This window comes from Hyperolius riggenbachi, chromosome 9, assembly GCF_040937935.1.
Source record: "Hyperolius riggenbachi isolate aHypRig1 chromosome 9, aHypRig1.pri, whole genome shotgun sequence".
Taxonomy (NCBI): Eukaryota; Metazoa; Chordata; class Amphibia; order Anura; family Hyperoliidae; genus Hyperolius; species Hyperolius riggenbachi.
The window spans coordinates 190,891,003-190,915,554 of NC_090654.1; the positions used below are offsets into that span (position 1 = coordinate 190,891,003).

The 24,552-nt window shown below is 41.6% G+C and overlaps 1 protein-coding gene across 2 annotated transcripts in view; it reads left to right on the forward strand.

Annotated features, from left to right (window-relative positions):
• SLC25A26 (solute carrier family 25 member 26) overlaps positions 1 to 24,552 on the forward strand; it is a 293,689-nt gene that overhangs the window by 9,528 nt on the left and 259,609 nt on the right. For both annotated transcript variants that reach the window (XR_011024033.1, XM_068253825.1), the window contains exons 2-3: positions 6,067 to 6,223; positions 10,120 to 10,229. Coding sequence is in view for 1 of the 2 variants with exons in the window: in XM_068253825.1 (XP_068109926.1) it covers positions 6,067 to 6,223; positions 10,120 to 10,229 (267 nt within the window). In the remaining variant the exon portion in view is untranslated. The remainder of the gene's footprint in view (positions 1 to 6,066; positions 6,224 to 10,119; positions 10,230 to 24,552) is intronic.

The window sequence follows — 24,552 nt, forward strand, 5'->3', positions numbered from 1 at the left end:
TACAGCACATCAAATTTTCATTTTGTCTTCTGTCTGGCTATACCCACATTAGTGTGCCATACAGGAGACAAACCTGTATTTGAATACCCACCTGGTATATTACCATACAAGCCACTGTGACAGAGATCTGAAGACTCAGACCTATTCATGCATTGTTGTTAAGAACCTGGTCTATTTAAAATTAACACATGTAACAACTCCTACCTCTGCCAATGCGTACAGAAAAACAAACCCTATTGTCTAAGCTGTCTGTACTATTATCCTTGCCGTCTGTACTATTGTCTGAAATACGTCACATGGGCACTCTGGTGCAATCTGGTTTTCCCCCTATCATCAGTGTGTATATAAGATTCAGTTGTAAATAAAGATTTCAGATGCTGTTCCACCAACTTAAGTGTTCGTGGTCCGTGTCTCCCAGCTGGAGAGAGGGTATTCACTTAGAAGGGGGGAATTTTACCTGGGTTGCAGATCTGGGATCTGCTAAATCATCTTGTAGCTGCCTCCAAGGAAATTGAGCTAACAAGTATATTATATGCAACCAGCATTTTTTTTTTACTAGACCAGCATTGGAAGGGTTACACATGGCTTTAAAGTTCCTTTAGATTTCTGCAGACGCATCCGAAGCTGAAAAGAGATACATTTTGTTTACAGAAATGTATCTAAGTGTTTAATGTGACTCATCTCTCTGACTGAGAAGGAGCTTGGAGGACTGCCAAAGAGTGTGTAACTGTTTATCAATAGATACATAGAATGTAACAATCTGAACTTCTGCATATCTCTCCAGGGAACTTGAAACGTCTGTGTTTAACCCTTCCAATGCTGGTCTAGTAAAAAAAAAATGCTTTTTGCATATAATATGCTGTAAATAATATTTTAGAGCAAAGTTGAAATGCAGGGTTATATTCCGCTTTAAGAAAGATCTACCAAAGACTCTAGGCTTACAATTGGGGTTTTATAATATATTCAAATAGTTTAATATTTAAAATTAATTTTGTTCATTGTGACAGTTTTTTTTCTTTTTTTCTTTTACTTTTAAACGATTTGTGCTAATAGGTATCTGAGACTAATGTACCCCTGTTCTCTGTCCCCATTAGAAATTGTACGTTTTCTGAAAATAGCTTTTAAATTCCACCACCAGTTACCCCTGGACATACATTTACATCTCCTATCTACCTACAGTTAACCCTGGACATACATTATGCTCCGCTTAAAGGGGAACTTCAGCCTAAACAAACATACTGTCATTAAGTTACATTAGTTATGCTAATTAGAATAGATAGGTAATATAATCTCTTACTCACCCTGTTTTAAAAGAACAGGCAAATGTTTGTGATTCATGGGGGCTGCCATCTTTGTCATGGGGGCAGCCATCTTTTTGGTTGAAAGGAGGTGACAGGGAGCATGAGACACAGTTCCAACTGTCCTGTGTCCTGATTACCCCTCCCAGCTGCACACGCTAGGCTTCAAATGTCAAATTCAAAATGTCCGGAACATTTTTTTGCACCAAAACAGCAGAACGAGAACAACAACATCAGAAATCCCATCATGCTTTGCACAGCATCAGGTGAAAAATGTCCGGGCAGTTTTCTTCTGTGCAGCTAATAATGAGGCTTGTATAAGATAAACAAAGTTCTGATGCTGTGAAACTGTTAAAGAAACACCAGACCTTTTCAGTGCTGCTGAGTCGATTTTTAGTTTGGAGGTTCACTTTAAGCATAGTACTTTTTGATGTCGACAACCATGTTGGCTGGCATTGTTTAGGTGGCAGAGCGCTGTGCTCCCCAGTCCACGTGTCTTGGACAATACCAGCCTGCATGGGCAACAAGGAGTTAAACAATATGTATGGTTGGGGGGTAGGTAGGGGCTATTTATTAAATGGTAGATTCTATATCCCTCAGTAGGAAACTGTTGTGTCTGGAAGATATACCCCGTCTGCAAAAATGTATGCAGCAGTTTATTAGCTTTATGGATTTCATAGCATCCCATCCCATATAATACTGGAAAAATTTTTAATTTTTTTTCTGCTGTCTGCTATGTTGAATCGCAAAGCATCCTCCACTTACAAAATGCTAGTGTTTGGCTGGTACTTTAGGAGGATCTGCTTTGCGCGCACTGACCAGGAATCAATTGCAGTGTGAACAAAATGTAGTTTTGTCTCATAGAGTGTTTGATAATAGGCACAGGTCTCATCCATGTGAGGGGAACATAGAGAGAATACTAACATATAATCAGTCTGTGTGATTTCCAACCTTAGATTACAAGTGTAATTACCTTATTGATTATAGTATCAGAGATAGGTGTCACAACTTCAGCACTTGATAGATGATGCTTGGAATTGAGATTTATATGCCAGTGCAGCACAGATAACGTTTAACAAGATGGTTATAGAGGTCCACTAGCATATTGCTCTTTATTCAGCATATATATATTTTTCCTAGAATTAGTGCATGTTAAAGTAAACGCAGATGCGCTGATATGTACACAGTGTGAAAGGTAAGTTTCACTTTCATTATAAAAGTTCTTTAACCATAGATAAAGGCACTTGCTGGTGGTAATGGTGTTGTATTTGGAGGATAGACCGCACATACATTTCCACTACACTGCACAAATGATTGACTGCACAGGGCGGGGTTTCATTATTTTCAGCACCCACAACAATCCACCTACTAGAGTCAAATGATGACTGTCCAATTGGTCAGTTTCTGAGGTTTTTTAAGACCCATTTTTAGATACAGGTAGTCCCCGGTTAACTAACGAGATAGGGACTGTAGGTTCGTTCTTAACCACAATCTGTCCATGAGTCAAAACATTGTGCCATCTCTATCCCCTGTACCTCCTCTGTGCCTCCAGTGGCCCCTCTATGTCACCTCTGTTCCCCTGTGCCTTCCGTATCCCCCTCAGTTCCCCCACTGTGTCACCTCTGTCCCTCTGTGCCCACAGTGTACCACAGCAAAATGTCATTTTATCAGTTTAAAAAACTTTTTTTGTGAAAAATGTATTCCCACAGAATCATACATTACATTTTTGGGCCATTTGTATCAGCGGGTTGTTTGTAAGTCGGGTGTTTGTAAGTCAGGGACTACCTGTATTTGCTTGTCACCCCCCCCCCCCCTTCCACATTGATAGGAAATCTACTACATTATGTGCCGATCCTCATATGAAGTTTGTGCTTATAAATAGTTTCCTCTTCTTTCCCCACTTGCAAATCTTCCTGCACTCCTTATTTTCTCTTTGCAAAGCATTATCTACACTGTAGAGGTACTGATGGAGCAGCTGGTGTGTAGCAGATCTGCAATTGGGTCATAAATTGGAAAGGATCTGGTTCTCTGCTCAAAATCTTGTGGCACTTCTGATTCCTATTGATTCTTAGTATATAATAAAGCTGGAAGTGATTACAGCAAACCTTACAAATCCATCACCTGATCAAACTCTTCCCAACCTTCTCCACACACGATATCGCAGAAAGAAAAAAAGAGCACAGGCAAGCTATGAGTCATCTTTTACTGTATACAATTAACAATGTATTACCGTATATACTCGAGTATAAGCCGACCCGAGTCTAAGCCCACCCCTTAACTTTTACCTAAAAAAACCAGGAAAGAATGATTGACTCCAGTATGAGCTGGGGTAGGAAATGCAGAGGTTAGTGTTAGGCATAGGTGGGTGAGGAGTGTCACATGTGGCAGAAAGTAGTAATTTTTTGCTTTATTCCTTGCAGATTTGGTCAAAAATCTGTTGCATCAACATGTTCTATCAATCAAATTTGACCTTAAATCAATCAGCAGTATTGATCAGACAGGATGGGATGTTCAGATTGATCAGGGTCAGTGCAGGAGTAGTGGATGTTTGATGGGCCATAGCATTGTACTGCATCACACAACGCAGCACTGCAGTTCCCCTTGAATGATAGTAGATGACAAACACAGAATATACTACTATCAAAAGACACTGTTCTGCCCTGGTGTGCCAGTTTCGTACTTGAGCAGTATGTGTCCTCCACCTGAGTACTCTTGGCATATTCAGATGAGTTTCAGGCGGATTTATAGCAATGCCTGTGTATATCGTCCCCACCCCCTCCCCCACAGAGTGCAGCAAATGTATGTAATGATCCCACTGTGCTGCCTGCTGGCATATGCCCAGTGTTAGGCAGATGACTGTGGCCTTTCTCCCCACCAGAGCAGAGCGAGTACTACTGTTATAAGCAGAGCATTTGCAGGCAGGTTTGCGCTGTGACTGTGTCCTCGCCTTCTTCCCGATCAGAGCAGAGCGAGTGCTTACAGCACATGCAGTGGGCACACAGCAGACTTCTTTCACTCACCTGTCCGCGCTGGGTACCTCACCGAGGATTCATCTACAATGTTGGACTCCTCTCCATAATGCCGTCTAGCGGCATCTCGCATCATGTGCGTCACTGCAGGGGAGGTCTCCGGCATGGACGGGTGAGTGAAAGAAGCCTGCTGGGCATCCACTGCATGTGTTGTAAGCACTCGCTCTGCTCCAATCAGGAACAAGGTGGTCACAGTGCAAACCTGCCCGCAACTGCTCTGGTAGGGAGAACGGCCACAGTCATCTGCCTAAAACACGGGGCATATGCCGGTGGGCAGCACAGTGGGATCATTATATACAGTTGCTCCGCTCGGTCGGGGGAGGGGATGGGGACGCAACACACAGACATTGCTATAAATCAACCTGAAACTGCTCACGAGGGAAGCGCTCGGGTAAAATGTAAGTGAAATTACGGTGACGACTCGAATATAAGCCGACACCCCCACTTTTTGGCCACTTTTTGGGTACCAAAAATTCGGCTTATACTCGAGGATATACGTTATGTTATTGATCAGATTCCCCATTTTAACACTTTTACCCACACATCAAAATAAAAGCACAACCACTTTAACCGCTTCCAGACTGCATTGGTTAAAATCTACCTCCTGCAGGTGGCTACGTGGCTCTGACAGAACATAGATTTCACCTTCCCCACTGTGCTCCTGACGATCTTGCTGCTCTGCACCCGCCACAGTTCACTCGCCCTGCCGTCTATATGACGGCAGAGCTCTGTGACCAGGTCAGGAGCCGCTTTCATTGGCTTCTGAACGTGTGATCACTGTGAGCCAATCACATTGGCTCACATTGATGGACAGGTTCAAGAGCCGATGAAAGCAGCTCCTGACTAGTTCACAGAGCTCTGCCATCATAGCAACGGCAGAGAGGGGCCTGCAGCAATGGGAGAATGGTGAGAGCGGCAGGTATGTGTGACTGTTTGTTGGTAAGTGCCGTTTTGTGGTTCCAGCAGTCTCTGATCCTTAAAGAGTAACTATCGGGCTTAAAATCAAAAATCAATTCTTTATTTTTATCTGGCAAACAAGTAATAAGGATGCTAACCAAGCAAACCAAAAGTTAAAATCACAATTACTTTTCTTGTTGATAAATGATCATTCCCCAGTTTACCTGACTCTTATTTGATACACACAAGATTTGGTACACAAAAAGGAAGTTGCAGGGCATGCTGGGTTGTCCTTTTTTGCTTCTGTACGTCCCCTCATACTTAACTAATGCAGCCTGATTCGCTGAAGCCTCTTTCCCTCCTGTTTTCCCCTCCCACACCTCTGTTCCTCTCTGATTGGCCAATATTTCTCATGCTGAGACAATGCACTTTCTATAGTGAAGTGCGGGCAAATCAGGCAGAGGAGAGTAAGGGAGGGAATGACATCAGAATTGGCTTCAAAATAGCCACGCTTAAAATGAAAAATGCTAAGAAGGATTTTCGCTTTTTTTACTGTAGAAAAATCACTAAAATCAAAATGTGGACAGTGCAATACATATGTTATGTAAGAAGAACAAGTTTTTATCTACTCATAAATGTGTTTTTTTCTATATAGTATAACTGACAGCTCCTCTTTAAGCGGCCAGAGACTGCTGGTACGCAAGGGGTTAAATTCAGAAACTAATCTGATCCCTTATTGTAATAATAAAAAAGGCTACTTTGTGTGATTTTGAACCCTTGTATTTTAGCTATGACATCTAGTAGTAGTTTTTCTCGGCTGAGCGCTTCTTCTCTGTTCCCAGGCTGGCGGCACAGCTGGTATGAGTGTTGACCTGATTTTATTCCCACTGGACACTGTTAAAACAAGACTGCAGAGCCCTCATGGATTTTCCAAGTCTGGTGGTTTTCGTGGCATCTATGCTGGTGTCCCATCCACAGCCATTGGATCCTTTCCGAATGGTAAGAGTATTTGTTATTTTCATAGTACTATATAATACCCAGATAGCTCACAGTGACCCTCTTACTAAAAAGCAACAAAGTAGCCATAGACCCTGAACAAGCATGCTGCTAAGAAGTTTTTGACTGGTTTAGCCACATGCTTGTTTCAGGTGTGTGATCCTGATACTACTGCAGCCAAAGAGATCAACAGAATGCCATGCAACTAGTATTGTTTAAAATGAAATAAATCTGCTCGCCACCATAACCTTCTCACTTCAGGTGTACTTTAAAGTCTGACTATATGCAAATATAAAATATACTACAGAGATATAAATACAGAGATTTTTGACTTGAAATATAAGATAACATATTTCTGAAATACTGGGACTTCTTATCATGAAAGTTATAATACTCATATGTGAAAGTGCTCCTGAGGGGCCTAAAGCTTGTACGCACCGCACAATTTCCCGTCAGATCGACGGGTTAATTCGATTATTTCAACCGGTCGGGCCAATTCCCAAAATAAAACACGATCGATATTTTTTTTTTTTTTTTTTTTTCCCCACAGTAGTTATTGGAAAATCAATCGAGTTATCGATCAGGATTTGATTTGACCGGTTGGAAATGATCGAGTCGATCTGACGGGTGTATACAGGTATTCCCTGACTTACGAATGCCCGACTTATATACGATCCGCCGATACGAACGGCATGGATGCTGTGTTTCCATGGGAACAAGCCAAACTTTTTTTTTTTTTTTTCAAATTTGGACTTCGATTTTAACCACTTCAGCCTACAGCATGGAAAATCTCATGCATCCGTGCAATGTTCACCTCCCATTCATTCGCCAATAACTTTATCGCTACTAATCACAATTAATTGATCTATATCTTGTTTTTTCCGCCACTAATTAGGCTTTCTTTAGGTAGTACATTTTGCTAAGAATTATTTTTTTCTAAATCCATTTTAACAGGAAGATTAAGAAAGAAATGGAAAAAAATTATTATTTCTCAGTTTTTGGCCATTGTAGTTTACAATTAATACATGCTACCATAATTAAAACCCATGTATTTGTCCCGCTTATTACGCCTTTTAAATTATGTCCCTATCACAATTTATGGCGCTGATATTTTATTTAGAAATAAAGGTGCATTTTTTTCAATTTGCGTTCATCACTATTTACAAGCTTATAATTAAAAAAAAAATAATGAGATGCTCTCTTAACATGTATATTTAAAAAGTTTAGACCCTTAGGTAACTATTTATGTAGTTTTTTTTTTTTTTTTAATTGTAATTTTGTAAATTTATTTTTTAATTAAAAAATGTATGTGGGTGATTTTAGTTTGGGAGGTAAACAGCTATTTTTAGGTGTAATATAATGTAATTCTTTATTTAAAAAATGTATGTGGGTGCAGTTTACTATTTGGCCACAAGATGGCCACAGTCAAAAAAGTTCCTGGAGCGTACGATCACGCTGCCAGGAACTATTAGGAGGCTGCAAATTTTTTTTACGGGCAGAAATACCGCGCTCTCTACTCAGAAAGCGTCAGTATTTCTCCGGGGGGGGGGGGGGGGGGGCTTAGCTCGGTGAATGGGAATTATATTCCCATTCACTGATCGGGGGGCTAGCGGCAGGCAGCGGGAGCACGCCCGATCGCGCGCACCACGCTGATAGGGCCAAGTGGTTAAAAAGTTCAAAGAAAAAATGACTTTTCAGACTGAAGCCAAATGCTGATGTCATTTTCTCCCTTAATTTTCTCCTCCCATCTGCAGTGTCATCTCTGGCTTGCTTTCTAAACACGTGTGAGCACAGGATCAGGTTTCAGCTCAGCCTGTCACCCTGAACTGTGCTCAGCCCAATAAGTGAGGAGCAGGAATGTGGGCAGGGTGATCACAAGCTTCCCTCTCTCACTGTCTTCAGCGATGGGGAGAGAATAGAGCCTGGCTGACTGAGATAAGATAATTACAGCAGAGACATTTCTGAATAGATTGGAGTGCTTTCATCGCAGGAGGAGATTCCTGGCAGCATTATAAACACTGCAGTGTTTAAATGGAATTTGATTTTGTGGCTGACAGTCCCGCTTTAGCCACACTGCCCTAAATCTTGGACAGAAGCAGTGCGATATAGAGCACCTGCTTTTTACCTTGCAAAATGCACTGTAGGTAGTCATCATTCAAGGAATGTGGGCCACATTGCAAGACAGACTTAGTTGTTGTTAAAGAAAATCTGTAAATGAAAAAAAAGCCCTCTAGGAGATACTTACCTCAGGAGGGGGAAGCCTCTGTATCCTAACAAAGCTTGCCCCCGTCCTCCTCCATCCCTCCGTTCAAGCGCTGGGACTCCCCCGAAGTGCGGCGAAGTAAATATTTACCTACCGAGATCCTGCGCAGGCACACTAGCGGCTCTTCGTTTGGGTAAGGCGGAAATAGCCGAACCCAATCGTATCTGCTCTACTGCGCAGGCGCGAATCCTTTGCACCAGCGCAGTAGAGGGGATATGATCGGGCTCAGCTATTTCTGCCTAGCCCGAATGAAGAGCCGATAGTGCGCTTGCGCAGGATCGCGGAGAGGTAAATATATCGCCGCTTGTCATGGGAGGTTTTGGGGGAGCCAGCGCTGGATTCCTCCAAGCTTCAGAGTTCGGGGAAGCCTCATTGGGACCCTGAGGCTTCCCCCTCCTGAGGTAAGTATCCCCCAGAGGTTTTTTTGTTTTTTTTACAGGTTCTCTTTAATTGCAGCTGCTAAGATGCTAATAATCTGTTACTAATGTTATCCAGTTGCTCATAATTATATCGCTCTACAGGAACAAATAGCAGCTGCTCTAGTAAATTATAGTCGTCACAAACATTGCTAATTCTGGTGCATGCTTATGAACTAGACTGAGGGTGATGCCCAAAACCAGCACCTTTTACACTGTAAACAAAGCATAATTCCAGCCTTACTTCTAAATCTAATTAAAGAGAACCCGAGGTGTGTTTAAAGAATGTTATCTGCATACAGAGGCTGGATCTGCCTATACAGCCCAGCCTCTGTTGCTATCCCAAACCCCCCTAAGGTCCCCCTGCACTCTGCAATCCCTCATAAATCACAGCCGTGCTGTGAGGTTGTGTTTACATCTGTAATGTCAGTCTCAGCTGCTCCCCCGCCTCCTGCATAGCTCCGGTCCCTGCCCCTGTCCCTTCCCTCCAATCAGCAGGGAGGGAAGGGATGCAGGCGGGGACTGGAGTTCTGCAGGAGGCGGGGAGAGCAGCAGACTGACACTATAGAGATAAACACAGCCAGCTCTGACAAGCTGTTTGTCAGCAGCGTGGCTGTGATTTATGAGGGATTGCAGAGTGCAGGGGGGACCTTAGTGGGGTTTGGGATAGCAACAGAGGCTGGGCTGTATAGGCAGATCCAGCCTCTGTATGCAGATAAAATTCTTCAAACCCACCTCGGGTTCTCTTTAACTACTTTATATACCCTATAGAGAGAATGGGCCACTGTTCCTTCTGGGGCAGTTTTGTTTCTATCCCCGCAGGCCGACAGACGTCCGAGGCTTCCTCTTTGAGTTTTAATTTATGACTATAGGGATTTCAGATGCCTGATGTGAAAAAAATGCAGCATGACATCTGATTTTTCCATGCATGCGATTCGGACACCAGCTTAATGATTTCAATAGGCTGCGCTTCCCCATCCAATCGCATGAAGGAAAACCGTAGAGAATTTGCAGCAGTGGAATCGGACCCAAAAAAATGGAAGCAAGGAACCTTTCCTGACATCTTATGTTAGGGGAATACAGTAAACGGGGAAAATAACCAACTGCTTACTCTTGTGAAGATGATGGGGTGGTTGTAATTGATTGCCCAGATGGGATCTGATTTGTGCATGATTTTATCCAGTTATTTTATAAGGTCATTTTCTTCTATTTCTCATTAGCTGCTGCCTTCTTTGTGACATATGAAACTATGAAATGTTTGCTTCACTCTAAGTCATCCCCCTACCTGTCTCCTGTAGTGCACATGACAGCCGCCTCTGTGGGTGAAGTGGTAAGTAGATTAGTAGTTTGCCTAATAAAAAAGCAACTAAATGAAAAACTGGATATCTTTGTATAGCTGATTTCAGACAAACATTTCTGTTTTGGATAGGCTAACATATTTTAGACTGCAGATGGTGGCTTTCAAGTGTTACAGCCTGCCTATGACATGCAGACTAGCCCATACACATTGCCAACCGAAGTCTGCAGTAGCTGGGCACTGTCTTCTGAGGTGGGGCCTATTGCTTTTGTTTTAGTCACCAGATTTTGGCCAAGTTTCGCCGTTGGACACTGGGATCATAGACACTCTATGCTTGGCCAAGATAATTTTTCCTGGTGAATTGGGATTAAGCTGAGAAAGTCTTTCATTCCAACAGCAACATTTTTACTTGCAGTACAAACTTGGCTGAAATAACTGATATACCTGTAGATCATTTCAGTAAACAGATTTATCATGCCTGTGGGTACCTTTATTGTACCATATACATTAATCAATTTTAGGCATCGATTTCCAGCTGATTTGATCATAATGAACGAATATGGCAGATATCGATGCTGCAACATGACCACATTATCGATTGTTTCAATCGATTTCTGACTGAAATAGGTCCAAAGGGTCGATCCAAAGTATGGGTAGTTGCAAATTGTTTTGTTTCATGTAAGGAAATGAAAGCAAGTCTTTTAATTTGTAAATTATTATTATTATTATTTATTGGATTTATATAGCACCAACATATTATGCAGCGCTGTGCAATACATAGGATTACAGACAATGACAACAGGGGTGACCGACAACACAATACAGGTAATAGACAATAGATACAACAATACAGGTAATAAAAAAAGTTTCCTCGTCCTTCAGAAAGTTTATAACGCTTCTTTGTAAGGAACTAGTAAGGGTGTAAGCCTTAGTTTTCAATCTGTTATTGAAAGACACAATCACCCCTGTGCCCTGAGAAAGAGGAAAATTTTTTTGTGGGGTACAGAAGTCAATGGGCGAGTATTGATACTGAATTTTAAATGCCCAAATGGGTTATTTAAAAGGAAAAATTCAAGATGAGATGCATTTACTCAGTATGGAATGTCCTTCCTAAAACATTGCTGTTTTTGAAGATGTATGTTCTCAGACATCCTCCGTCGCCTCCGCCAGACAACCTGCGACCTGGACCCTGGACCAACTAAACATATGCTGAAATGCCCTGACCTGCTTGGTCCAGCATTTCACAAAATAGTAAATTGCTCTCTGCAAGCAGGGAGGTTTCCTACCTCTCTAAAAGAAGGAATCATCAAGCCCCTTCTTAAAAAACCTTCCATGGATCCAGATGCTATGAACAGCTACAGACCTGTCTCCAACCTCCCCTTCTTAGGTAAAGTTATTGAAAAGGCTGTCTATCGGCTACTTGAAACCAGGCTGTCAGTAAACAAAATCCTGGACCCTCTACAATCTGGCTTTAAGAAACACCACAGCTGTGAAACAGCCCTCATCCAAGTCTGCAATGACCTGCTCATGGCAAGGGACAGAGAGGAATGCTCCATCCTAATCCTGTTGGATCTCTCAGCGGCTTTTGATACAGTTGACCATGAAATCCTGCTTAACAGACTGCAGGAGTACTGTGGCATCAGTGGATCAGTCCTCCAGTGGTTCAGATCATTCCTGACTGACAGAACACAGAGAGTATCCCTAGGTCCTATAATGTCCAAACCTGCACCTCTACAATTCGGAGTGCCACAAGGATCAATCCTATCCCCTCTGCTGTTTGCAATCTACATGTTGCCACTCGGTACACTTATCCGACGTCATGGCCTGACGTACCACTGCTACGCCGATGACACACAGCTATACCTGTCCTTCAAACCTGGTGGAACAGACCCTACCCCAAAAATAAACTCTTGCTTAGCTGAGCTACAGGCATGGATGAATGATAACTGGTTGAAACTGAATGCTGACAAAACTGAGGTCCTGTTTGTCCAAAGCCAACACTCACCATCAAAACAGCTCTATCCTAAAGCAACACCAATCAGGATTGGGAATTCAGACATAAACAGCTCCAACCTTGTGCGCAGCCTTGGCGTACTAATCGATGGGGAATTGAGTTTCAGAAACCAAATTTCATCTGTAGTTAAATCTTCCTTCTTTCATCTGAAGAACATTGCAAAGATTAAACATCTGATTCCCCCAGAGGATCTTCCAACCCTAGTCCACGCCTTCATCACATCACGGCTGGACTACTGCAATGCCCTTTATGCTGGCCTCCCTAAAAAGGACCTGCGTCGCCTGCAATTAGTGCAGAATGCTGCAGCCAGATTGCTAACAAACCAGCCTCGCCACTGTCACATTACACCGATCCTTCGCTCACTGCACTGGCTACCAGTAGAATGGAGAATACTCTTCAAGATTGGACTGCTGACATTCAAATCCCTGCACAATCTGGGCCCTGGATACATGAAGGACCTGCTGAAGCTGCACCACACCTCTCACAACCTCAGATCAGCAAGTTCTATAAACTTGGTCACTCCCAGAGTGCACCTCAAAAAATCTGGAGGTAGAGCCTTCTGTCATGCTGCCCCTACTCTTTGGAACTCCCTGCCACACCCAGTAAAGACAGCACCATCCCTGGAGCTATTCAAATCCAGACTGAAAAGCCACCTGTTTAGCCTGGCATTTCCAGACTTATAAAATTCTTCCTCTGTACCACGATGGTCGGAGCCATGCTTATGTGCTTTGAGTCCATGGAAGAAAAGCGCTTTACAAATGTTAGTTGTTGTTGTTGTTGTTATGTTTGCATGTGTCCCATCCATCCTTTTACTAATTTCAGATGTTAGTGTTTTTTTGCATATTATGTCCAAAATGTACACATTATGTTAATCACATAAGTAGCGGTGTAGACAATTTTCTAATTCCATACATCCCATCTATCGGCCTTATCTAAGATTTTGCATTTGCATGGAACATAGCATACAATGCTTTCAATATCAAACCCTCCCTTTTAGTTTGACATCAGCCTCTCGCAACTTCACTAAGGTTATTTCCAAAGTGATGTCATCCTTAAAACCCCTTTCACACTACGTACATTCTCATTATATTGCGTTACCCTATTTTACTGCAGGGTGACGCTAAAGCAAAGAAAACCTATGGGTTTTCATTCCTGCTGCATGTGCAGGAAGCATCATATTTGACTCAAAAGCAACAGCGCTTTACTGACCGACATTCATGTCTATGGCGACGCAGATATTTTTACATTTGTTGCATTCATGGGGCCTGATTCACAAAGCGGTGATAACCCAGTTATCACACCTAAAAGACTTTAGGCGTGATAACCTTTGCACTAGCTGAGTTATCACCGCTTTGTGCTGCTGATTGCGTGCAAAGTCCCACGCGCAAAGTGTGCTCGCAGCGCCCATATGGTTTAATGGGCGCATCGCGCTCAAAACTTTGCGCACGAGTTTCTTTTTATCACGCCTAAACTGAGTTTAGGTGTGATAAAGGGCTTTTCTCAGGAGTGCAAACACTTTGCACCGCTTTGTGAATCAGGCCCATGGTGCGCATCCGCGGAAGAGTATTTTTTTCAATACACTTTCTTGCAATTCGTTCTTCAGCCACAGGAAGTGAGCGCTACAGAGCCTCACTTCTTGCTCGACTTGCAGCCAGAGGTAAGATTTCCACAGTAATCTCTGAAGGTTTGTACCACAAAACAAAAATGCTGGTTTCAAGCGTGAAACCGGCCTAAGACTTCAGAAGATCTCAACAGTTCCATATCTGGATGATTTTTGTTGTTGTTCTTTGCTATGTTTATTGAGAAAGTCCTGCAAGACCTTTAGTTCAATTTGGGGAAATACTCAAACTTGGGATGTAAAGAGACAAACGGTGTGCTCCCTGGTGAAGTACCCTCTTAAATACATAAGCTTCTGAAGTAAAATTCTACTTACAGTTAAGAAGTGAAAGGATTGCATGTAGTTTAAAAGGTATCTCCTCCGTGGCCTGCGGCTGTAAACATTCCTAATGCTTCTGAGCGGGGAGGCAAGTCCTTCAGTATGCTGACTCTGTGTGCTGAATTGAATTAAGTTTGCCAGGAAGCTTCAGCTTTGCCAGGATGAACTTTGAACATTGCCTATGAGGAAAGATTTGTTGATCCACAGTCTTTTATATACGGTAATTCTAAACCTGAAACCTTCAGATTGGCTGAATTGGTCCTGAGAGGCAATTGTTGACCCAGCAAGACAGGGCCTCTGGCAGAAATGTGCTTCAGACTGGCCCCTTCCTGAAGGCTTGCATTTATTTGTCATGTGAATGAGGTGTCCTGGGAGGCGAGTGGAGAAAAGTTGGGCTTACTGATTATATTTCTATCAGCTTCTCATTGCTTTTTATGCCTTTCCTTTGGATAACTTCAAGTTGAGACGCTATTTACTCAAAATCTGCTTTAAAGAGACTCTAACAAATTTTTCAGCCTTAGTTCTTCTATCCTATAAGTTCCTATGCCTGTTATAATGTGCTCTGGCTTACTGCAGCCTTTCCTAATTGCATTGTCTCTGTAATAAATCTTATCTCCTTTCCTCTGTCGTGGCTGTCCGGCTAAGGCTTGAATGTGTGGAATGTGCAGGGCTGTTTGTGATTGGATAGAAGCGATACACACCCTCTGCAGGACCCCTGCACACTCTGTATGACTCACACACTCTGTTTATGTGAGCCTATCACAAGCTGGTTAGTTTGTTTGTAAACACTGCCTAAAACTGTTAATTACAAGCCAGGATTGCAGCAGAGTGGCAGAAACAGCACAGAGGGGCACAGGAGAAAATAAGGAATAGAATGGTATGCTTTTTAGTGTAAGAATATCAGAGTACAGATTCTCTTTAAGGTGCACAAATCGTATAAGTGTGTATGTGTGTACATACATTAAAAAATATCTATCTATATATATATCTCTCTCTCTCTCTCTCTCTCTCTCTCTCTCTCTCTCTCTCTCTCTCTCTCTCTCTCTATATCTCTATATATATATATATATATATATATATATATATATATATATATATATATATATATATATATATATATATATATATATATATATATATATATATCTCTCTCTCTCTCTCTCTCTCTATATATATATATATATATATATATATATATATATATATATATATATATATATATCTCTCTATATATATATATATATATATATATATATATATCTCTATATATATATATATATATATATATATATCTCTATATATATATATATATATATATATATATATCTCTATATATATATATATATATATATATATCTCTATATATATATATATATATATATATATCTCTATATATATATATATATATATATATCTCTATATATATATATATATATATATATATATATATATATATATATATATATATATATATATCTATATATATATATATATATATATATATATATATATATCTCTATATATATATATATATATATATATATATATATATATATATATATATATATATATAGAGATATATATATATATATATATATATATATCTCTATATATATATATATATATATATCTCTCTATATATATATATCTATATATATATATATATAGTTGTAAGCCTTTTACGTCCTACAGTGACTTAGAAGATGTAGCTTTGGTGGGGATAGCAGTTGGCCCTGCCACAATGGCATCACAATAACCAATGTGGGATGCTAGCTTTTTTTTAGGAGCTGGAAGGAGTGAAAAATTCTTCAGGTGTCTAAAACAGCAGCTCTAGTGACTGCTTACAGCTAGTAGCCAAACCTTCATCTTGTACACTGTTGTTGCTTTATAAAAACATCCTAAAACATTTTAATATCTTTATTGTATGTAGATTCTGCAGTAACATGACCCATGCAAGGTTCCTTCTTTCAGGGGCCATATAGCTTCCTCGTGCACTCTCCTGGAGCCTCACCGTGTGGACTGTAGTCCAGATTTTCCTAGGCCTCAACAGTCTAGAGTCTGCCAGTTTGGCTTCTGTGTTTCCCCAGAGTTACTGTGGGAGGCAAACTGGCAACATATGTCCCAGTTCTCTTGATTAGGGCACTGCTGGAGGCAATGTAAGTGAGTTCCTGAGCCACATTCCCTTCTCAGGAGTAAAGACTAGTAGCATGGATCATGGGAACACAGGAACTATACCAAATACATTTATTGATTGTGTGTCAGATATAACCGTATTAACTGTGTATTACATTGGGGTGTGTAATTTCTCATAATATTTGTTCAGCCTGCTCTTAGTAAATTATGAATCTTGTGTGTGAGAAAAATAGTTATCCTAAAATATTTCTTACTTTTCTCTGCAACCTAGATCCACTAAAATTACATAGGAAGCTATCTCAATTGTGCATCACATCTAATCTCTGAGAATAAGTTCCATTTTATCATAATAGGATTGACGGTGTTGGTGATGTCATTTCTAGCACCCACGAGAATCTGTGCTGAAAATACAAATTATTATCCTAAACCACCTCTCCAGTGCTGTAAATAAACATGTCATAGACATAATGGGTGGAATTGGATGGGAAAATTACAATAGCCTTGTGAGTGCTCATGGTGGAGACATCTGTGACATAATGTATGCTCCTCCTGTATCCCCTAATGTGACATCGGGATGTGGCTGTCCCATCTCATCTAGATAACAATGCATGGAGGTTACAGGAAAATATGATTCTGTGTTAGGAGAGTCTTCTCTCGTCTAACTTCAACCTCTGAGAGAAAAATTGAAGAGGACCCGTCATTACACTTCTCACTCTGCACAATTCAATAGGGCACATGTCAGCATTTCCAAATCATCTACTTATTCTAAATAATTAAAGGACTCTTTTTTTTCAAAAATAACTAAAAAAAATGGCTGCCAGTTTTCCTCATGGGGGTCTGTTCATAAAGCGTATCTTTCACCATCTCTGTAAATGTCAGAAGTACGGTATAAAATGTCACTGTTAATGCTCTACTCTCCACTTTTTCGTTTTTATTTATTGTTCATTAATTTGAAGAATATTACTATCTTTATAACAAGGTGAACAAACTTTTTTTAACCAAGAAATAAATATATATATTTTTTGGGTGGGGGGATGTCTTTGTTGCCATTCTCTCTTCACTTTATAATGTAACACTAAAAGATGTAGAGGGTTTCTAAAGGGGACCCAAACTCTTGCACGGCACTCAATGAACAGTCTTTATTCCAGAAATTCATTTCTCTGCGTTCCATGTTTGTTAAAGGTGGTGACACACCATACAATTTTTTACATTTCTTTTCAATTCAAGATTTACAATCAATTTTTCTGATTGATTTTAACATTTAAAAAATATGACCAATGTACCACACGTGTTCAATTTTTCCCCAATTATGGAAAAAATTAAAAAAAAACTGGAAAAAATGCTTGGGTCTCTACATAACAAAATTGTGAATCTCCCACACACCATACAATCTTGCAAAAGAAGAAATTTCCGCAACTCCCAATCCAGGAGAAAAAAAAAAAGGCAATCCGATTGGAATTATAACTAGAAAAAAGCTTTGTTTTTTTTTTTTTTTTTTGTAGAAACTATCGTTTTATCGAATTGCTGTAAAATCGGATTATTGGTTTGTGTGTGGCCACCTTAATGCTGGGTATGTACGATACATTTTTTTTGCCGCTCGATAGATGGATTTGATAATTCCTGTCATGCTCAATATTCCTTCCGATCGATTCTGCGCTCGATTTCTCATAGAACTGAATGGAAAAAGATATGAAAAACGAGCGGAAGATTCGAAATTCGAGCGGGAAAAATGTATCGTGTATTCCCAGCATTAGGCACATCAAAGTGTCTTAATTCTCATCAGCAACTGCAAGTAGATTGCAGAGGAGCTCTGCCTAAGCAGCTCTCCATTCAGTAAACACTGAGGCTTAACCCTTCCTGTGCTCCCTGCACACCAAATGAAACAAAGTAAAACATCTTTTTTTAGGATTTTCATAAATTGTAATTGAGATTTTTTTTCATACAAAGGTTATGATGCTGTAGCTAACCTTTCAAAACAGAGAGGACGTTTAGTGTAATTTCACTTTAAACACTTGGTTTATACATCTGACCTTTTTATCTCCACCTATTGGTCATATCCCTGAGTGCAAGTGAATGGGGCTTCTGTTCACCATAGTCGCATGACTACTGCTGTAATTTTACATGTATGTGCTGTGCATTTGATTTCAGGCAACACTCATGTCTGTTGAATGTGTGGAATAAGTTGGATCTAGTGATGTCAAAGCTGTTAAAATCATGTATAAGCAGTAGGAAAAGGAAATTTCTTTGTTTATATACTACCTATTTTTGATGTGTTGCTTGTGTACAGGTATACTTTAGCCCTTTTATAAACATTACCTCTAGTGTGTGTGCCTTTCGCAATGCAGCTGCATTTCCTCTGTTATATTATTTAGGAAAGGTCAATGTATTGCTTCATACAAGGTGCTGTGAAGCACATCTGGCATAGCTCAGGGAATGGAGCAATTGTGTTACAGCATGGGGACAGAGTGCCATGAAATTGCTGTGTTATGAAAAGACCCTCTTGGCACCAAGGTGAATGTTGCAATTCTTCCATTAGAATTTGTATCTGTGATTGGTATCTGTACTGGTTTCCCGAGGGCTCAGTAATTGTTTGGTGGGATTCAGAAAGCTAGTCACACTCAGTTGCCTTCAATTTCCACCAACTTGCTTCAAACCATAGAGCCTGAGCTTGTGCATTGTATCCTGTTCATGACCAGGAATAGTGTTTGCTTGCTTTGATCATCTGGTGCAATCTCGGATAGTAGGTAATACATGTGGAATCTATAAGTACAGTATGTGTTATGGTAGAGTACTATGGGAGCCTGCCCTTTAGGACAGTTTTCCACTGCATGTATTTTTGAAGTGCATGCAATTTTCCAGTCACAAGGACTCTGCTGGAATAATGTAAATAATGGTGAGTTATTACCACAAATGCAGCTAGATTATTTTCCAAATGCTAAGGCTGTGCCTGCTGGATTTTTGGTGCACTTGCGTTAAAGCCAATGAGAGTGCGAAAAAAAATCGCACACAAAAAAAGTATCCTGTTCACTTAATCGCTAAAAAAAAATGCAGGGTTAATTTGCAAAAAAAAAACAAAAAAAGCAGCCATTGAATGGCAGGCAGTGTGTTTGCAATTAGCGAAGGTAAGAGGCCCTAACAGTGCAGTTAAATTGAACAAGGTCATTTCTATGACAGTCAGGCTGATAAGGGGCTATAAACGGTGTATAAAAGTGCTGGACAGGGCAACTGTTTTAATTTCCCTAGCGGTATTGACGGTTATACAGGTCAATACAAAACATGCTGTGAACAGTATTGACGTGCACACACATCAATACTATCCTGCACTGTATACTGTAACCTTGCTCGACACATTTTGGCAAGTTACAGGAAAAAAAGGTTATGAAAATTTAAATTTGATCACCTTTTGTACCGAAATCCTGGGGAAATTGAACGCCAGGGAGGTTTTTAAGAGAACCTGAAGTGAGAGGGATATGAAGACTGACGTATTTATTTTCTTTTAAACCATACCAGTTGCCTGGCAGTCCTGCTGATCCTCTACTTGTACTTTTAGTCAGAGACCCTTAACATGCATGCAGATCAGTTGTTTTTGACAAAAATCTGGCAAGATTAGAAGCATGCTTGTTTTTAGGAGTGTGATTTAGACTTTGCTGATGCCAGAATAATCAGTAGGAATGCAAGACAACTGGTATTGTTTAAATGGAAATAAACATGGCAACCTCCACACACCTCACACTTCAGGTTCCCATTAATGTACTATGTGTTCTTGGAACTTGCTGCTGGGCAAGTCAGTTGGGTGTGACCATGTAACACACAAAGTCGGATGCACAGTACAAGGTAGATGACAAACTACATGTCCTAGAGTCACTACTTTCCAGTAGAAACCATGTGTGTATGTGAGGAGATTTTAAGGTTCACATCAGTCAAGACAATGCTACAATGCAAGAGACCCACCATATTACATGATCTAACTCAATTGAGGCTGCTGTTATAGATATAAGGGATCTTACTCAGGGGCGTCTCTAGCCATTTTGTCACTCCAGGCGAGAAATCCTGTTCCCCCCGCCACCCCCCCCCCCGTAATTGCCCCCAGTCCCATACCCCCCACCCCCTAGACCCCCGAAAATCATAATGCAGCAGCGTTTCACCAGAAAATACACTTATTGCGGCATGGGCTCACCAGAAAATAGTTGTAATGCTGCAGAGCGTTTCACCATAAAATATACTTATTGCGACACACACACACACACACACACACACACAATACACGCACACCGCACACAACATACACACTATACACAGTACACACACACACACACACACACACACACACACACACACACACACACACACACACACACACACACTTTAGACACGCACAGTGCACACACTACACACACACTACACACACACACACACTACATACACACACACTACACACACACACACACACACACACACACACACACTACACTATACCCCACACAGAGCACACTATACACAGCACACAGTACACATACACTATAGACACACACACACACACACACACACACACACACTACACTACACTACACTACACTACACTACACTACACTACACTACACACACACACACACACACACTATGCTGCTACCAGGGGAGGACTGGGACCTTCTGGCCTGGGAGGAAACACAGACTTAACAGGCCCGTTATCATGGCAGCTTCAGCCCAAATTATGTCACACACTCACCCCATGTCATATATGCCAGTAATCACGTGGAGCACCAATGCGGAAATACAGCGAGGACACCCTGTGAACAGTGTGACAGGAAAAGTACAGGCATCAGGGGGGCACAATACATTTTGAGGGACAACGGCTGGGGTTTCCGTCTTGTCTATAATTCGTGGTTATCGCACTCCATGATTATCACACCTGACAACCACATTGGCCCAAGATTTCCCAACATCTCAGATTGATACAACCAATTTCCACCCAAAATGTTTTATCCGATTTGCTAATATCAAAATGGTTGGTCAATCAGCTGTCAAGTCAACAGAAGTATGGCCACTGTAATTCCCTCAAGGCCAATCTCCCCACGCCCCCTCCCCACATACACCTATCTATGTCCTCCCCTTCACCACCATCTCTATTAATCCCAGTTTTCACTACCTTATAGTGTGTCTGAGCCCTTATGCAGAGAAATAATGAGGAGAGAAAAGCTGAAAGAGAGGGAAGAAGGTATTTGCCTCACCAGGATTGCACTTTTATTTAGCTTTCCTGTATGACAAGAAGACACAGACACTCAGCACTAGGGAAAGATGGAAACAAAGGTGGATGAAATAGGCTGGTGCACACCAAGAGTGCTTCAGAGCGCTTTTCAAATTTACAGCGATTTGAAAAGCGCTGGGCTAATGTTACCCTATGAGGGTGTTCCCACAGCAGGTTTTTTAAAATCGCAAACATGCTGTAGGTAGCATTTATTGGAGCGATTCTTTCAAAAATCGCTTCACAAAGTCGCATTTGCGAATTGCTAGCGATTGCTATTGCAATTTTGTCGTGCACTAGCCCAGAGATAGGAGGAGTGGAGTGAGACTGAGAATGGCCTGAGATGGAGCAGAGAGCTTATCTGTATTGCAGTCACACATTCCACAGAGACAAGTTGCTGGTAATAGGACTGCTGTCCCTGCCAGTCTCCCACACAAGTCAGCAAGCAGCCCTCCTGGAGTCTAGGGACTGTCAAAACTTTTCAACCTGTTTAACACCTTATCTGCACATGCAGTCATTTTAACAATGGGGAGAGACCAGACAGATTTTTTCCCACGGACCCTCCTCTGCATCATGCTGTGTATATTTACCAGCTTGCCTGCCCTCTAATTGCACTTTTAACAGCTAGCCAAGTGTTTTATATTGCCTTACAACAACAAACCTGAATACAGCAGACACAGGACCAACCCTAAATCACTGAATGAAAGGCGGCCTGGGGGGCAGTCAATGCCTGGCTGCTACACAGTCTCTACATCCATGCAGTTACCAGTAGCAGAGAGAGAGGGACTGAATGAATCTCAGGACTCAGGAGCTGATGCTGTACTTGGATCCCTGACTAGGATGAGTGCTTTCTCTCACTGACTCATTCATTTCTGTGGTTCTTTGAATCATTGAGCTGAAGGAAATGAATGAATCAGTCAGTGAATTAGTTACGAGTTGAGTCAGGCACTGCTGCTGCTGCTGCTGCTGCTGCTGCTGCTGCTGTGTAACCTGATACCTGAGTGATCTGAGAGGCATTTCTTCTCTCACTACTCAGTGCAGAAGCGCCCTTCCCTCCTCCTGTCGCCCTAGGCAAGAATTTATATCTGCCTAATGGCTCAGACGCCTCTGATCTTACTATAACACTGCAAAAGTAATGAATACGATATCCTCATTTGTATAACACTATCGCGCTACAACTCTACAAAGAGTCCTTGCACTTCCACATCAAGATTCAATGTCCATATAACTTTCATTCCAGTGTTTTCCAAGCAATATATGTGGGCACTCCAGACTGCATCAGCTCTTGTGTGTTTGCTACACCTCCACCAACACCCTCAAGACTGGGCACTCACCCTTATCCTAGACCCTCAGTTAGATGGGTCTAATGCGCCTTGGGATACTCTCAGGCGATCCCCAGCCTCAAACGACCCACTGCTTGTATTTAGTGCAAGTATCTTCTCAAAGTATACACCTCAAAATAAAGCACAAGGATCCCATAGCGTAAAACCATTCACAATTTTTAATAAAATGTTAAAATTGCACACTCACATGTCCAAAGATCAAATCAGCGCATAGAGTTTTATGTATGGTCTCTCCCCCATATGATGGCCACTTGGCTGGGCTAATGCTGGAATCCAAGTCCCCAGTACATCGTCCTCCACGCCGTCTGTGTACCACACCAAACCACTTCCTCATCAGAGGCCATGCCCGACTAGTTACGCCGTCATACAGCTCATCCGGAGCATATCCAATAGAGGTAGTGGTCACCGATTATATGCGCGTACGCCCCTCCCCTTTGCCGCGTCACCGCCGCCTACATAATCACCCGGAAGACGCACTTTCCCTGGTGCGATCGACGCGGGACGCGTACATACAACACGCATGGTATGCGTGCTTCATCACCACGGCCCGCAAGCGTCTCACCCAGACGCATGCGCCATGACGCGTGAGACGCTCGCGCCATGCGTAAGATGGAACCCATCATCCGTACACACGGAAAAAAAAGAAGGAAAAAACACGTATATGCGGAAAAATACCACATTGCATCCCGACTACAAATAACAGACCACATTAGAGGAATCGCTCTCATTAGGGATGAGGATTACATTTTTATTCTTCAACTTAATTAGAAATGGATTTTGTTATTTAGTTCAATAGTGAAACCCCAGATTTCTTTCACTTTCTGACGTGTCAGGGGGACAGGAAGTACTAATGGTGACCACATACATTTCAACCAAAACATTCGATCTCACCACAATTCAACGAAAATGATCAGATGTATGAAAAAAATCGAATGTTTTTTTTTTTTTTTTTTTTTTCATTTGAGAAATGTTATCGTAATTGTCATTTCTTTCAAGAATTATCATTTGGGGAGGTTGGAAGAAACGGATCAATTTCCATAATCCATAGATTGAATAGTGCGTTGTAGATTGTATGAAAGTCAATCAACGACAAAAATTGTATGGTTGAATTCAAGATGAAAGAAACTTTATTGGTAGTAGAAGCCAAGACTAGGGGCAGAAAAATGTTGACTCTCCCAAGAGCTATAAGATTACCCTGGGATCGGTTATTTAAAAAATTTCAAAAGCTTCCAGGCAATCCTTCTTATGGCCCATACTCACGGGCAGCAAAAGTGGCCTGTCGCCAGCACACGTGAGCGTGCGGGCGACAGGCCGGTGACAGCTCCTCACCAGGTCCCTCCGCGTACACACGCGGAAGAGGGACCAGCGGCTCGACGGAAGCTGTCGCCGACGTTCCTCCTCCCCCCGCCGGAAGCTCTGCATACCTCAATGGAGGTTGCTGTCGCTAGTCCACGTACTCACGCGGACTAGCGACAGCTGCGGCCGAGTTGCGGCGGCGACTGTCGCCAGGCGATTGAACATTTCAATCGCCTGGCGACATCAGCGACGGGCGACAGTTCGGGGTGCGCGCCCGTTCAACGGCCCATACTCACGGGCGACCTAATGGGCCATTAGGTTTTTCCTACTTTTTTTTTTTCCACCAAAATTAGCACACACAGGTCCCTTGATTTCTCAAGTGTGACACTACT